At 51.2% G+C, this 15,455-nt stretch overlaps 1 protein-coding gene across 2 annotated transcripts in view; it reads left to right on the forward strand.

Moving 5' to 3' along the window:
* The window catches only part of stard15 (StAR-related lipid transfer (START) domain containing 15), a 151,431-nt gene extending 138,400 nt beyond the window's left edge, over window positions 1–13,031 (forward strand). For both annotated transcript variants that reach the window (XM_038796357.1, XM_038796358.1), the window contains 3 exons: window positions 3,780–3,897; window positions 8,756–8,808; window positions 9,973–13,031. In XM_038796357.1, the coding sequence (XP_038652285.1) occupies window positions 3,780–3,897; window positions 8,756–8,808; window positions 9,973–10,203 (402 nt within the window). In that variant the 3' untranslated portion in view covers window positions 10,204–13,031. The remainder of the gene's footprint in view (window positions 1–3,779; window positions 3,898–8,755; window positions 8,809–9,972) is intronic.
* Window positions 13,032–15,455: the final 2,424 nt, after the last annotated feature.

A 15,455-nucleotide genomic window follows, 5' to 3' on the forward strand; every position in this document is an offset into this window, starting at 1 on the left:
ATGGGTCAGTCAGTGACTCATGTTGGATAGGTCCACGGGGTGGAGCCTGGTAGTTCCTCACCTCTGCGGCATCCGCCAGCCTCCGCGTGTGTGACCGGTCTGTCATTGCCGACACCGTCACCTCCAGGGCCCGCTCCTTGAAGGTGTGGATTCTGAAGTCTGGCATCCCTCCCCAGCCTGGGCCTCTCACGCCGATTGTGGGAGAGCTTTTCCTGAGGGGACACAGAGAGAGCATCGTTAGCCACACGCATGATTCACAGTTGTTGGGGGGGGTGCGAGCGAGGGTTGGGATGGAGGGAGAGTTGGGGGTCGCCTGTGGTGATGCTCCCTTGTGGCAGCAGAGGGGGGGTGGGGGAGGGTGTTGGGGGAGCGACGCTGGTGTCTCCTCACTCGTGCTGCCCTGTGTTGGTCGTTGATTTTCTTACAGCACTGAGGCCAATCCTCCTGGCCACACTCCCCGAGCTGGCTGCAGCCACCTCGTCCCTGGCAGCACCGGCTGTCCTGTGGCTCACCCTCCGGAACGCTGGTGGGAACAGGACACCCTTCCTGGCCTGCACCGCGTCCAGGAGCCTCCCCAGGTCAGCGTCCCCAGGTCAGCGTCCCCAAAGCTTGGGGCCATTGCTGTGAGCTGGCTGGGATTGGCTGAGTGAGTGTTCCTCGGCCTTGTTAGTGGGGGCTGGCTGGGATTGGCTGAGTGAGTGCTCCTCGACCTTGTTAGTGGGGGCTGGCTGGGATTGGCTGAGTGAGTGCTCCTCGACCTTGTTAGTGGGGGCTGGCGAGCACGGTCCCGGCGAATCAGCTGGCGAGTCGGCATTCGGGGCGGGAACCCCGTGAGGCCTCGTTAAGTGGACCAATTAAGGTTGAACAGCATTGCCGGCGTCGCTGGGCCGAGCACTGGGAAACGCACGGCAATTCCGGCTCACTACCTCACTGAGAAATGTTCCCAGAGAATCGCTCCCTTCGTGTGGGCTAAGCCGGTGAGGAACTCCCCAGGGCCCAGAAAAGTGACTAAGTGTCACTGAATAGCAGTGGGGAACTCCCTGAAAAACCCACCACAAATTAATTTAGAAATGTTTCCATTCAATTCCACCCAACGTTTCGAGTCCGTTTGAACTCTGTCGAATTGTTTTGGACTTGAGATGGTGGGCGGAATTTAACGGAAAATTTTCTAAGTTCACATCCCCTCTTCAGGCGCATCCCCCAACGCCCCCTTACAGGCCCCTTGTTACCTGTCCTGCACCCCCTCAGCCTTGAAACCTCCTGAACCCTCCCAGCAGTGGCAAGGTGCTCGCATTCCAGGGGGCCAACCTGCATTACCCCTGACCACCCAGGGGTCTCCGGTGGCCTGGGAGACCCTCTCAGGTGCCGCTGCACCTGCTCCACATTTGTGTTGACCAGTATTGATCAGTGCCTGGCTGCAGCGTCGCTGAGGAACACGGTCCATCCCGGGTAAGTGCGCCCATGCCGATTTAAAACCTCATTCGGCACGCGGCATTTGGCCGTGATTCTGATTCCGACGCCTCGCTATACCTGGGGAGATTCTGTGAGGCCAAAACGCTGCCAGGAAACAGGTGGGAGGCTTCAGCCGGCATCAAAGGGCAGCACGGTAGCATTGTGGACAGCACAATCGCTTCACAGCTCCAGGGTCCCAGGTTCGATTCCCGGCTGGGTCACTGTCTGTGTGGAGTCTGCACGTCCTCCCCGTGTGTGCGTGGGTTTCCTCCGGGTGCTCCGGTTTCCTCCCACAGTCCAAAGATGTGCGGGTTAGGTGGATTGGCCATGCTAAATTGCCCGTAGTGTCCTAAAAAGTAAGGTTGGGGGGGGGGGTTGTTGGGTTACGGGTGTAGGTTGGATACGTGGGTTTGAGTAGGGTGATCATGGCTCGGCACAACATTGAGGGCCGAAGGGCCTGTTCTGTGCTGTACCCAGCGGAACAGCTCCCCCCCCCTCCCCCCAGCGGAACAGCTCCCCCCGCCCCCCCCCCCCGGCTGTGGCGCCGCTGGACACAATCTGCAACCGCCACACGCGGACGTGAACTCGGCCCATCGGGGGCTGAGCATCGGGGGAGGGTTTCAAAGCGACGCGCTGACGCCATCATGGCGGCGTGCAGTGAGCTCCTCGATGATCCCGAATTTGATGGGGCGGAGCATCCGAAAAATGGCGCCGGCCCGATTCTGACGCAAACGGTGATACAATTTTGGCGTCGGCCAACAGCCAATCCTGCCCTTTCTCTCTGAAGCAGGGAATCCTGGGTGGGAATCTCTGATCCTGAGGCTGTGTTGATGCCGTTGTAAACAGTGTCGCGTTTCTCGACGGTGTCAACACGGCCTCAGGATCAGCAATTCTGGCCCCTACAGGGGGGGCATCAGGGCCCTGGAGCGGTTCACACTGCTCCAGCTGCTGATCCGGCTGTGGAACGGGTGCCGGGGGATGCGCGCATGCGCGGTGTCTCCCTTGTCCGCACCGGCCCCAACGCAACATCAAATGAAAAAATGAAAATCGCGAGTAGGTTTCAATGAAGTTACTGTGAAAAGCCCCTGCTCAGCCCGAGAATCAGCGGGCCGGCCACCTCGAGCGGCCCCCAACCGGCGCCACACCAACCACGCCGGTGCCAATGGAGCAGAAAGCAGAATCTTCCACTCTGCGGAGAATCGCATGCCACCGTCAGGGCAGCACGGTGCGGTCGCGTCGGTCATAGGGATTCTCCGGCCCGGCTCCGGGCAAAACCGATTCTCCGGCCAATGGCCGAACGCAATTTCATCATCGGCAATCGGAGAATCGCGCTCCGGGCCTTTATTCCTGGTTCCTCACAGGGGGCCGGATTCTCTGATGGCCGACGATGAAATCCCGTTCGGCCATTGGCCGGAGAATCAGTTTTTACGCAGAATCGGGGGCGGTGCTGTTTTTAAGATGCTCTGGCCCCTCAGAAACGGTGTCATTGCTGAGTACGCCGCACGCCATTTCGACGGCCTCATGGCGTCACCTCTCCCGATGCTCCGCCCCCGATGGGCCAAGTCTCCGGAGTGGGGGGCGTATCCTCTCGGTTTCTGGGGACCTCGCTACGGCTACGGACTGTGTCCAGCAGCACCACAGTCAGGGGGGGGGAGGGGGAGCCGTTCCACTGGCCTGGGGTTCAGCGGGGGCTGGGGGGGGCTGGTGGGGGGGGGGGGTGGTCTGCGGCTGGTGAGGGGGGGTTACAGGAGGGCACTATCTGGCAGGCCGGGTCCACGTGCGGCCGGTGCCAAGTTAGACGGCTCGACTGCTGGAGGTCATGGACCCGGCTGTATCCACAGGCAAAGCAGGGGCTTTACGTGGCGCGGCTGCGACCCCCCCCCCCCCCCCCCCCCCCCCATTGGGCAGAGCAGGAGCGCCGCCAGAATTTTCATTGCAAAACGAGACACTTCCTCCGGATATAGCCTCAAATTCGGAGAATCCAGCCCAGGATCTGTGTGTCAGGGTTAATAATCTGAATGTTCCATCGCCCCCCCCCCCCCCCCCCCCCCCCCCCCCCCCAATGGGTGAATTGCCTTTGACATTCACATTAAACAAAATGCTGATATTTTTTGGAATCATTCTGGCAAACGTATTATGCAACGAACTTTGGGATGAGAAACGGTGACTTTAGGATTTCTCCCGTTTTGGGAGAATCGCGCCCGGTGACTTTAGGATGGCCATGACACAATGTCAGCTGATTGTGTTCCTGGCTGGGGACAGCTTGCTGCCTTGTTTCAATTCCAGATGTTTTGTACTGATGTTCCTGTCTGCTTCCTTGTTTCCAGAAATATCCCCCAAAGAAGGACATAGTGCGAGCCGTGTCCCTCCAAACTGGCTACTTCATCAATTCCAATGGAGCCAACAGCTGTATCCTGTATTACCTCACCCAGGTGGACCCACGAGGTGAGTGTGGAAGCTGCTTGCCGGAGGGAAGCTGGACATTCCAAACCCTCCGTCACACAAGAATTCTCCCAATTCTTTGCTGTATAGATTATAGAAACATCATTATAGAGGCCATTCAACCCCTCTAACCAACCCCACCATCATGGCCGATCGAAACTACATTTTCCCATTTTGCCCCATGTTGTTTGATACTCTGCCAAGAGAATATTGTTCTCATTCTTAAAGCATCCAGTTTTCGGGGTGATCAGGGGTTTAGGTCACTGGTCAAGAAGAGAGGGTCCGGCCACCACAGGTCGGGGGAATGGGGGTGGGGGGGGGGGGGGGTTCAGGGGGATTGGGGTCAAGGGGGCTCGGGGTGGAAATGTACAGGTTTTGGGGAAATCGGGATTGAGTTGAGTTGTTGATTGTGACTCAGGGAAGGGTCAGAATCAGAGTGTTGGATTAGGAGGTGGGGAATATCTGTCACCACATGGGAGGGGGTGGGAGACACCTGGAGAAAACTGTCCCACTCCTCCTGGACCATAAGCAGTGCTGGAAAGGCTGAGGCACTCACTCCCACCTCCTTTCAACTCAGGCTTTCCCAGACTTGGTGAGCAAGGCCCAAACTGGCTAAGTGTCTGGATATGAGGCTGTGCAACTCATTAGCATATTTAAATTAGTGAAGCTGTTCATGAACGCAGGTTATAAACTTGACGCTGAAACTACCCTGGGTATGCTGGAGCTGTCCCAGGCTAATTGGACTTGGGTTTCAAATTTATCAACATATCAGAGCTGCCTCGTCACAAAGGGTGAAAAACTATCCCCAAATATCTGTTGGAGCACTCTCCAGAAATTTACCTGTATGACTTTGGGGACACTTTGACATCGCACTGTCAGACAGTCTTGCTGTATTTACCTGAATATCCCCAGCTGGATACCAGAGCAGCTGGATGGTTATCCCTCAGTCACCTGCTGTCAGATTGGCATCTCTGAAGATTCCATCCACGGTCCTCGGCAGAACATATCAACGTTATATGTTAAGTGCACCAACTATTCTTGGAACTCAGCCAGGTATTCATAATGAAACAGCAACTGTATCAACAAAAGCAGGTTGGTCAGATTGCCTGGGTAGGGCAGTTACCCTTGATGTCCTGCTCAATGTTTATCCCAACACATTATCACAAAACAGATGTTCTGGTCATTATCACATTGTTCTTTGTGGAACTTGCTGTGAGCAAATTGACAGCTGCATTTCCTGCATCAGTGACTGCACTTTAAAAAATGTACTTCTTTTGCTGTTAAACACTTCTAATGTTTCAAGGTTGTGAAAGGCATTCTCTAAATCCAAGATTTTCTTTTGTTACAACATACAGATAAGAAATACTTACGGTTTGGGAAAAGCAGAAGGGGTTTGTACAGTGAGGGTCATTTGACTGATTAACCGACCTGCAATATTGCTTTAAAATCCAAATGGCATGGTATTAGTCAGCCTGATGGTAGTGCGATTTTCTGCCTATGGTCAGTGATGAGCTATCATTGACACTTTGTTGTGCCTTCTGTACTTATCCAACTCTTAATTAATTCCAACTCTTAATTAATGAATTAATTAAATCAAACTCTGAATATCGAAGGAAGCATGTGCTGGCCTTGGAAAGGTGTCAAATGAGGTTCATAGAGTCATCATAGAATCCTTACGGTGCAGAAGGAGGCCAATCTGCCCATTGAATCTGCACCGACCCTTCGAAAAAGCACACTACCTATGTGCACCCCCCCCCCCCTCCATTCAGCCCGCCCTATCCCCGTAACCCCATAACCTAACCGCTAGGCACTCAGGGGAAATTTAGTATGGCCAATTTGCCTAACTCACACGTTTTTGGATTGTGGGAGGAAACCGGAGTACCCGGAGGAAACCCACGCAGACACGGGGAGAACGTGCAGACTCCACACATACCCCAAGCCGGGAATCAAACCTGGGACCCTGGCGCTATGAGGCAACAGTGCTAACCACTGTGCCACCGTGCCACCATGCCACCCCATTCACAAGAATGATCCCAGGAATGAAGAGCTTGTTCATCTGAGGAATGGTTGAGCATTCTGAGTCAGTACTTGATGGAGTTCAGAAGGATGAGGGGGGATCTTATAGAAACTTACAGGATACTGCGAGGCCTGGATAGAGTGGACGTGGAGAGGATGTTTCCACTTGTAGGAAAAACTAGAACCAGAGGACACAATCTCAGACTAAAGGGATGATCCTTTAAAACAGAGATGAGGAGGAATTTCTTCAGCCAGAGGGTGGTGAATCTGTGGAACTCTTTGCCGCAGAAGGCTGTGGAGGCCAAATCACTGAGTGTCTTTAAGACAGAGATAGATAGATTCTTCATTAAAAAGGGGATCAGGGGTTATGGGTAGAAGGCAGGAGAATAGGGATGAGAAAATTACCAGCCATGATTGAATCACAGAGCTGATTCAATGGGCCGAATGGCCTAATTCTGCTCCTATGTCTTATGGTCTTAATTGTCAGCGAGTCGGATATTCAGCCGAAACTCTCGGTCATGGCCGTCACCGACTACGCGATGCCTTGGACACCTTCACTGACGGTGCCGACATCGTGCACCAGGCTCTCCACGGCGGTCATCACCCTAGCAGTGTTGGCCTCAGTCCCACTCATTGCCGGCGAAATCTCCTGCGCCTGTAAAGAAAGAAGACAAAGGGTGGTGGTTGATGGCAAATGTTCATCCTGGAGTTCAGTTACGAGTGGCGTACCACAAGGATCTGTTCTGGGGCCGTTGCTGTTTGTCATTTTTATAAATGACCTAGAGGAGGGCACAGAAGGTTGGGTGAGTAAATTTGCAGACGACACTAAAGTCGGTGGAGTTGTGGACAGTGCGGAAGGATGTTGCAAGTTACAGAGGGACATAGATAAGCTGCAGAGCTGGGCTGACAGGTGGCAAATGGAGTTTAATGCAGAAAAGTGTGAGGTGATTCACTTTGGAAGGAGTAACAGGAATGCAGAGTACTGGGCTAATGGCAAGATTCTTGGTAGTGTGGATGAGCAGAGAGATCTCGGTGTCCATGTACATAGATCCCTGAAAGTTGCCACCCAGGTTGATAGGGTTGTGAAGAAGGCCTATGGTGTGTTGGCCTTTATTGGTAGAGGGATTGAGTTCTGGAGCCATGAGGTCATGTTGCAGTTGTACAAAACTCTGGTGCAGCCGCATTTGGAGTATTGCGTACAGTTCTGGTCGCCTCATTATAGGAAGGACGTGGAAGCATCGGAAAGGGTGCAGAGGAGATTTACCAGAATGTTGCCTGGTATGGAGGGAAGACCTTGGCTGGGATTCTCCCCTACCCAGTGGGGCGGGGGGTCCCGACGTACCGGAGTGGCGAAAACCACTCCGGCATCGGGCCTCCCCAAAGGTGCAGAATTCTCCGCACCTTTAGGGGCTAGGCCCGCGCCGGAGTGGCTCCCGCTCCGCCGAACGATGCGAACGGCTGGCTGAAGGACCTTCGCCGGTTGGTGCGAGTCCGCGCATGCGCCGGAGCGTCAGCGGTGGAGGGGGTCTCTTCCGCCTTCGCCATGGTGGAGACCGTGGCGGCGGCGGAAGAAAAAGAGTGTCGGTGGGCCCTGATCGCGGGCTAGGCCACCGTGGGGGCACCCCCACCCCCCCCCTGGGGTCAGATCAGCCTGCGCCTGCGCCCCCTGCCTCCCCCCCCCCCCCCAAGGACCCCGGGGCCCACTAACGCCGCCTGCTCCCACCGGCACAGAGGTGGTTTAAACCACGTCGGCGGGAGAGGCCTGACAACGGCGGGACTTCGGCCCATCGCGGGCCGGAGAATCGCCGCGGGGGGGCCCGCCGACCGACGGGGTGCGATTCCCGCCCCCGCCGATTCCCAGGTGGCGGAGAATTCCGGCCACGGCGGGGGCGGCATTTACGCCGGCCCCGTGCGATTGTGGGAGAGCTTTTCCTGAGGGGACATGGAGAGTGCATCGTTAGCCACACGCGTGATTCATTGGTGGGAGTGGGGATGTGAAGGTGGGTTGGGGGGGGGGGGGGAAGGGGGAGAAAGGGCTGGGGGGTTTCATGGGGAGTTGGGTGATGGTTGCTCCCTTGGGGGGTTGGGGGAGGGACGCTGGTGTCTCCCCACTCATGCTGTCCCGTGCCAGTCATTGTCCTTCTTCCGACACTGCAGGACAGTCCTGGTCACACTGCCCGAGCTGCCTGCTGCCACCTCATCCCAGGCTTCACTGGCTGCCCTTGGCCTCCAACCATCAGCCAAAACGTTGGTGACGAGCTTGTCCACCATTCAGCCAGCTTCCCTTCAAGTACAACACTGGGGGCAATGTTCATTTATTTAAGGTGAGACTCCACCCTTTGCTCAGGTGGGCGTTCTGCCTTTGAGAGTTTCCGGCTAATCAAACAGCCACATGCCGTGAAGTGAAGTTACAGAAGAAGAAAACATTAAATTCTGGAAATCTGGGGGGAAAGAAATGGAAAATGAAAGACTGTCTGCATCAGAGAGAGGCAGAAAAATTCCAATCTGAAAGATTAACCTGGAAAGGTGAAAGTGTTGGTGAAGTTGCCATCAAATAATTAATGAACCTTTCTCCTTCACATACTGTCCTGTTGTAATGTGTTTCCAGTCTGTGATCACACTTAAATCAAAGTCTGGCCACAGTGTTGAGATTTTAATTGCACTTTGCGGCTAATCCAACCTTGCAATTTATATTGCCAACAGAAATCAATTTCCATCTCAGGAAGGAGAACGTGCGGGAATGTGATGATTGCCACAGATTGGAAACATTACAGTCAGCGAGATGTTGAGTGATTAAATTCCCCTTCCTTTGTTCTCTTTCAATTGTTCTCTTCATGTTTTGCAGGGTCATTACCAAAATGGGTTGTGAATAGAGTTTCCCAATTTGTAGCTCCCAAGGTAAGGAATGGGTTCAGTGACCGGACACTGTGGAAGAGTTTGTGGTGATTCCGTTCCAGTCGGGTTTGAGACATTGAGATTTTCATCAGCAGAAATGATCTTTTCTCAAATAATCCGCAGGAACAGTGAGTCAAGGTCATCAACCAAAAACAATCAAGCCTGCGCCACCCCCCCCCCCCCCCCCCCCCCCCCCCCCCCATGTGGGCATCGCTGGGCTGGGTCAGCACTTGTTGTCCATCCCTAATTGCCCTTGAACTGAGTGGCTCGCTCGGCCATTTCATTCAGGGGCAGTTAAGAATCAGCCACGTCGCTGTGGGTCTGGAGTCACATGTAGGCCAGACCAGGTAAGGACGGCAGATTTCCTTCCCTGAAGGACATTAGTGAAGCAGATGGGCAATGGTTTCATGGTCATCATCAGACTTTTAATTCCAGATTTTTATTGAATTCAAATTCCACCAACTAGCATGGTGGGATTGGAACCCAGATCCGGAGAGCATTACTCTGGGCGCCTGGATTACTAGTCCAGTGATAATTCCAGTGTGCCACTACGTCCCCGCATGCACAAAAGACCAGAATAAAATTATATCATAGCATCATGGTCCACTGCTACATAGTCCAGTTCAGACAGTGTCCACCTATCACATAAACTCTCAAGTTGTCAGTCACTATCCCTCGGACCACCTGGGCACAGACAGGCCCACAAAGCCAGTGCAACCACTATATACAGTTACCTTGGACAGATCCAGGGACAGACCCACGAGGAGGTCCTCTGACGTTCCCATTCTGGTTCCCATTCTAGGGGCTGGTTTAGCACACTGGGCTAAATCGCTGGCTTTTAAAGCAGACCAAGGCAGGCCAGCAGCACGGTTCAATTCCCGTACCAGCCTCCCCGAACAGGCGCCAGAATATGTGACTTCATTTGAAGCCTACTTGGGACAATAAGCGATTTTCATTTCATTTTCATTTCTCCTCCACACTGGATGGCCAGGACCCTGTGGGACTGACGTGGAGCCAGAAATTCAGGAGCAATCCTTTCTAGTAGCGGAACAGGGTTGAAAACGGCTCCTCCTGCAGTTAATTAAAGGGGTTTCAGTTGAAAGGAAGTGGTTGGCTGTGTCTGATATAATTGCCTTATGCAGGACATTTTCTTGCTGTTTCTTTCAGGCTATGAAGCGGATTTATAAAGCCTGTCTGAAATACCCTGAGTGGAAGCAGAAGCATAATCCCCACTTCAAACCCTGGGTGTACCCAGAGCAGAACACGCTGCCCAGTGTCAGCCTTTCCGATCTATCACTGCAGAATGCATCATCGCTCGAGAACATTGACGAGAGCAGCCTGTCAGAGGAGAAAGTCCACATCAGCGATGAGGAGGAGAGCTATTCCAAAGAGTCATAATACACACAAGGGATAGAATCATTTATGTGGGAAGTTAAGACTCAGTATCCCTTTTACATCCAGTGCACATCTAAACCAAGTCTCAAATTATCCTCACCAAATAACACAATCTAAACAGGCACCAATCAAGTCATACAGCACAACGTTTTAGATTATTAAACAGCTATCTCAGTGTCTCTATCTATTGAAACTGAAGCCTAGCAGTTAGGACCAGGAATGACCAATTGGCTTTGAACTGGATTGAATGGACAGCAACTTGGAAAGGTTGTGGCTACATTTTACATCACAGGTCCTTCAAAGGGCAACACATTCCCATCACATTGCAGCACTTCTATATAAACTGGATACAACTCACAGTTAGTTGTACGAGGAGGGAATGTGGGCTTTCAGCATTATATTTCTTATATTTATTTGCCATAAAATAAGCTATTTGATCATATTGGCACGGAACCTTGACGATTAATGGCTGTTGCCTTCATTCTAGAATATCAGCAAACCGTGAGTCCATTGTAAAAGGGATACTGGCTCTTTTAAAATCATTCAATCAGACTCCTTCAGAGACAGATACTTGGCAGATTCATCCTCACTAAACTATCCAATGAAATAATAAGAGCAACAGGAGCAGCCTGGATCCCAAATTGCATTGTTATTATTAACTCACTCCTTGTTAATTTATAAAATGTAGGCAACTCCTGATTTGCAGAGATGATAAATTCCAGGTGAAAGCGTGATATTTATGATTATAAACATCCCAGTGATGTGGCAACTTCCACAATATTGCTTAAAATGATAAATAGAACAATGTTACACAATTTTAAGATGATGGTTTGGTGTGAAATCCCAGGCTATCATTATAATCATTAATAGATGGTATCCTGAAGCCATTTATCCCAGAAAACATGCTTATTGTCCAGGAGGATTCATCAAGAAGCAAATTGTCCCAATCCCACTAATAGTTCTAGGTATCGTTTCAAATAGACATAACCTGTTAGATGTGATCTGTTTAGATGGCTCCATGGATACACAATTCCTGATGCAGCCAGTACGAAAATAGCAGGAAGTGTAACAGGCTAAATGAAAATCCACCTGTTGCTGGGGATGTCGATGTCAGAGACTCCAAACCGTGCTCACTCTGCCTCATGCAGCCCGTGGTCTAGCCGAGGTCTAACTGAATAGTGAAGCAGACCCGAGGGGTTAAATGGCCGACTCTGTTCCCAATGTTCACATTCACTACCTGCTCCATGGGTAACTCCTCCAAAGGAGCTCCATGGGTAACTCACTGATGTTAGCTGGAGCAGCAGCTTAAGAATAACAAAAGGCCTCTGTTCCCCTGGGCTAGGGTAAGAAGGATGTGGGTAAAGCGGATGATCATCTATGTGGATAGATTAGAATCAGGCTCCATAGTGATGCCTCCATGGTGAAATGGCCGTCAATATCCAGGATCCAGTCTCACGCCATGACCTTCAATATTCACCATCTCGGCTAATGCATGAAGACCCACCGTATTTGCCAGAGCATGCCCAGTCCCGGTGAAACCGCACAATATCAAAACCAGCACTCCCTTGATAAATGGGTGCAAATAATCATTGCCAATGGTTCTGCCTCTTGAAACAGTGTTAACCCCAGTTCCTTAACTGTGTAAAAACAGATGTTGATTCAGTTGTGGGATGTTGGCCTGATATTTCTTTAAGAATAGTTTTGTGCTGTTGAATTTGAGAATCCTCAATATCGAAGAGGGAATGTAAGAAATTACTGGGATTCGTCAGTAAAGTTCAGCACATTACAATACGATATATAATCAGTGTATTAAAAATAAAATGCAAATTAATTGGCAATGGATTACAAAGATTTTTATTGGTGATGAAAACTTTACTGCAAACCCAGAATAAAAGAGTAGATTCAGTCAGATTTAAAACCCATTCAGATTGTCCTGATTTGAAAGTTTTGGAAGGGAATGGTCTCGTTTTACTTTTCCAGATCGATTGTTTAAGATTCAGATGTGATGATTAATTCATTTTACTTTTTAATGCAATGCCCTGGCCAGGTCTGTTCCAGCTGAAGGAGTTTGATTTGTATTTATTTTAATGAAGAAATACTGCATCAAAAATGACTATTAACACCGTGGTTAAACCTTGGCAATATTGTGTTCGTAACTGAAGCCTGTGATTTTTGTGTTTTTGAAAAATCTTTCGCCTTCAATTGTGTTTTGCTATTTTATTTTTGTTTCGTCAAAATATTAATTAAATAGTGCAGGAGCTTAGAAAGGAAAGTCAAACACTCACCAAGGAGTGTACAATAAGAGTTCAAGTGGCTCAGCTTTACCCTTTAGAGTACTGAATGTCTTTTAAACCTTGTGTGCTTGTCAACTGCCAAAAATGATGGTTCTCTAAATTTACTTTGGTCAGAAACTGATGAAATAATATTAGACTCATTTCAACTCTGTGGACACATTTAGATGACATTGTAAAACCACAGGACAAGGAGAGATTTGTGTCCTGTCCTGTGACCTCTACAGTCCATGTGGTGTAGGTACACCCACCGTGCTGTTAGGGAGGGAGTTCCAGGATTTTGACCCAGCGACAGTGAAGGAACGGCGATATATTTCCAAGTCAGGATGGTGAGTGACTGGGAGGGGAACGTCCAGATGGTGGGGTTCCATAGATCTACTGCCCAAGTCCTTCCAGGTCGTAAAGGTGATGGATTTGATCTTGTCCCAGTATTTCTCATCCTTTCTTTCTATTAGTCTCGTCAATTTGGCAAGGGGCTGTTTAGCACAGGGCTAAATCACTGGCTTTGAAAGCAGGCCAGCAGCACGGTTCGATTCCTGTAACAGCCTCCTCGAACAGGCGCCGGAATGTGGCGATTAGGGGCTTTTCACAGTAACTTCATTTGAAGCCTACTCGTGACAATAAGCCATTTTCATTTCATTTCATTTCAGCACATGTCTATTTGTGTTGCTTCGTCCCAAAGGTTCTTGCACCTGGAATAAGCAAGGAAGTAGACACTTGGATTAGGAATTGTCTGACTGACAGGAAACAGAGATCAATGTTAAAGAAAAACAGAAAATGCTGGATAAACTCAGCAGGTCAGGCAGCATCCACAGCGAGAGAAACAGAGTTCATGAACCTTCTGCAGAACGGGATTCAGAACAGTAACTCTATTTTCTCTGCCAGACCTGCTGAGTTTATCCAGCATTTTCTGTTTTTATTTCATATTGCCAGCATCTGCCATATTTTGCTTTTATTATGAGTTGTGACAAATGGTTGTTTTTCAGATTGGAGGAAGGTTTTTAATGGAGTTCTCCAGGAGTCAGTGTGGGGACCCTTGCTTTTCCTGATATTATTGGTGACCCAGATTGTGGTGTTCAGGGCACGATTTCAAAATTGGCCGATGGTACAAAGATTGGAAACATTGTCAGCGGCGATTAGGATAGTCTTGAATTGTAAAAGAACATGGACGTGTTGGTGGATTGGGCAGACTAGTGGAAGTTCAAAGTGGAGATTGGAGGTGATTAATTTTGCCTGGAAGAATGTGGAAAGACAGAATAAAATAAAGGGAGAAACTTCAAAGAAGAAGCAGGAACAGAGTTACCTGGGTGTATTTGTACATAATTCACACAGTTAATAAAGCAGATAGTATCCTGGACTTTATTAATAGGGGCATTGAGTGTAAGAGTAAGGAGGTCACATTGAACTTGTATTAAACACGAGTTAGGCCTCATCTGGTGACTGTCTATTTCTGGGAACCATACCTGGGGAAGGAGGTGAAGACATTGGAGAGAATCCAGAGGAGATTCACTAGAAAGATTCCAGGATAATAAACTGTAGCTATGAGGATAGATTGGAGAGATTGACTCTGTGGGCAGCACGGTAACACAGTGGTTAGCACAGTTGCTTCACAGTTCCAGAGTCCCAGGTTCGATTCCCGGCTTGGTTCACTGTCTGTGCGGAGTCTGTACGTTCTCCCCGTGTCTGCGTGGGTTTCCTCCGGGTGCTCCGGTTTCCTCCCACAGTCCAAAGATGTGCAGGTTAGGTGGGGTTACTGGGTTGCGGGTATAGGATAGAAGTGTGGGCTTAAATAGGGTACTATTTCCAAGGGTCGGTGCAGACTCGATGGCCTCCTTCGAGGGGTATGGACAAGGTAAATAGAGAGAAACTGTTTAATCTCAGGAGAACATCAAGAACCAGAGGGCAGAGATTCAGAATAATTGGAAAAAGGAGTAGAAGTGCGAAAATAAAAAGTGGGACTATGTAGATGCTCTTTCAGAGAGCTAGTATTGACTCAATGGACTGAATGGCCTCCCTTTGCACTGTAAAGATTCTATGATTGTGAGGTGAGGGTGACTATGGGGCGGGATTCACCGACCCCCCACTGGGCAGGAGAATCGCCGGGGGACGGCGTGAATCCCGCCCCGGCTGCCGGATTTTCCGGCGCCGGTTTTCCACTAGGGGCGGGAATCATGTCACACCCCCCCCCCCCCCCCCGCTGATTCTCCGGGCCCTGAAGGACCGAGCAGCCACCCGTTTTCAGCCAGTCCCACCGGTATATTACACCAGGTCTATCCCGGCGGGACCTGGCTCTGCGGACGGCCTGCGGAGTCCTCGGGGGGGGGGGGGGGGGAGGGGGGGGGGGAATCTGGCCCAAGGGGGAGTCCCAACAGTGGCCTGGCCCATGATCAGGGCCCACCGATCTGGTGGGAACCATACTGTTTCCATACTCTTTTGCTCCGCGCCAGCCGGTGTAACGGTCCGTCATGGCCGGCGCGAAGAAGAACCCCCCCTGCGCGGCGCTGGGATGATGCCAGCACACGGTGTGCTCCTGCGCCTGCACTGGGATGATGCCAGCACACGGTGTGCTCCTGCGCATGCATTGGGATGACGCCAGCACACGGTGTGCTCCTGCGCATGCATTGGGATGACGCCAGCACACGGTGTGCTCCTGCGCATGCATTGGGATGACGCCAGCACACGGTGTGCTCCTGCGCATGCACTGGGATGACGCCAGCACACGGTGTGCTCCTGCGCATGCACCGGCCGGCGGAGGCCCTTTGGTGTCGGTTGGCACGGCGCCAACCCTACCGGCGCCGGCCTAGCCCCTGAAGGTGCGGATGACTCCACACCTTCCGGGCAGCCCGACGCCGGAGTGGTTCACGCCACTCCTCAGCACCGGTACGGCCCGCCCCTCCGGCTCAGGGAGAGTCCCGCCCCATGTTTCTCTCAGGTGTTTGGTAATCTGATGGACACCTGGAGTAT

This window comes from Scyliorhinus canicula, chromosome 4 (assembly GCF_902713615.1).
Source record: "Scyliorhinus canicula chromosome 4, sScyCan1.1, whole genome shotgun sequence".
Classification (NCBI taxonomy): Eukaryota; Metazoa; Chordata; class Chondrichthyes; order Carcharhiniformes; family Scyliorhinidae; genus Scyliorhinus; species Scyliorhinus canicula.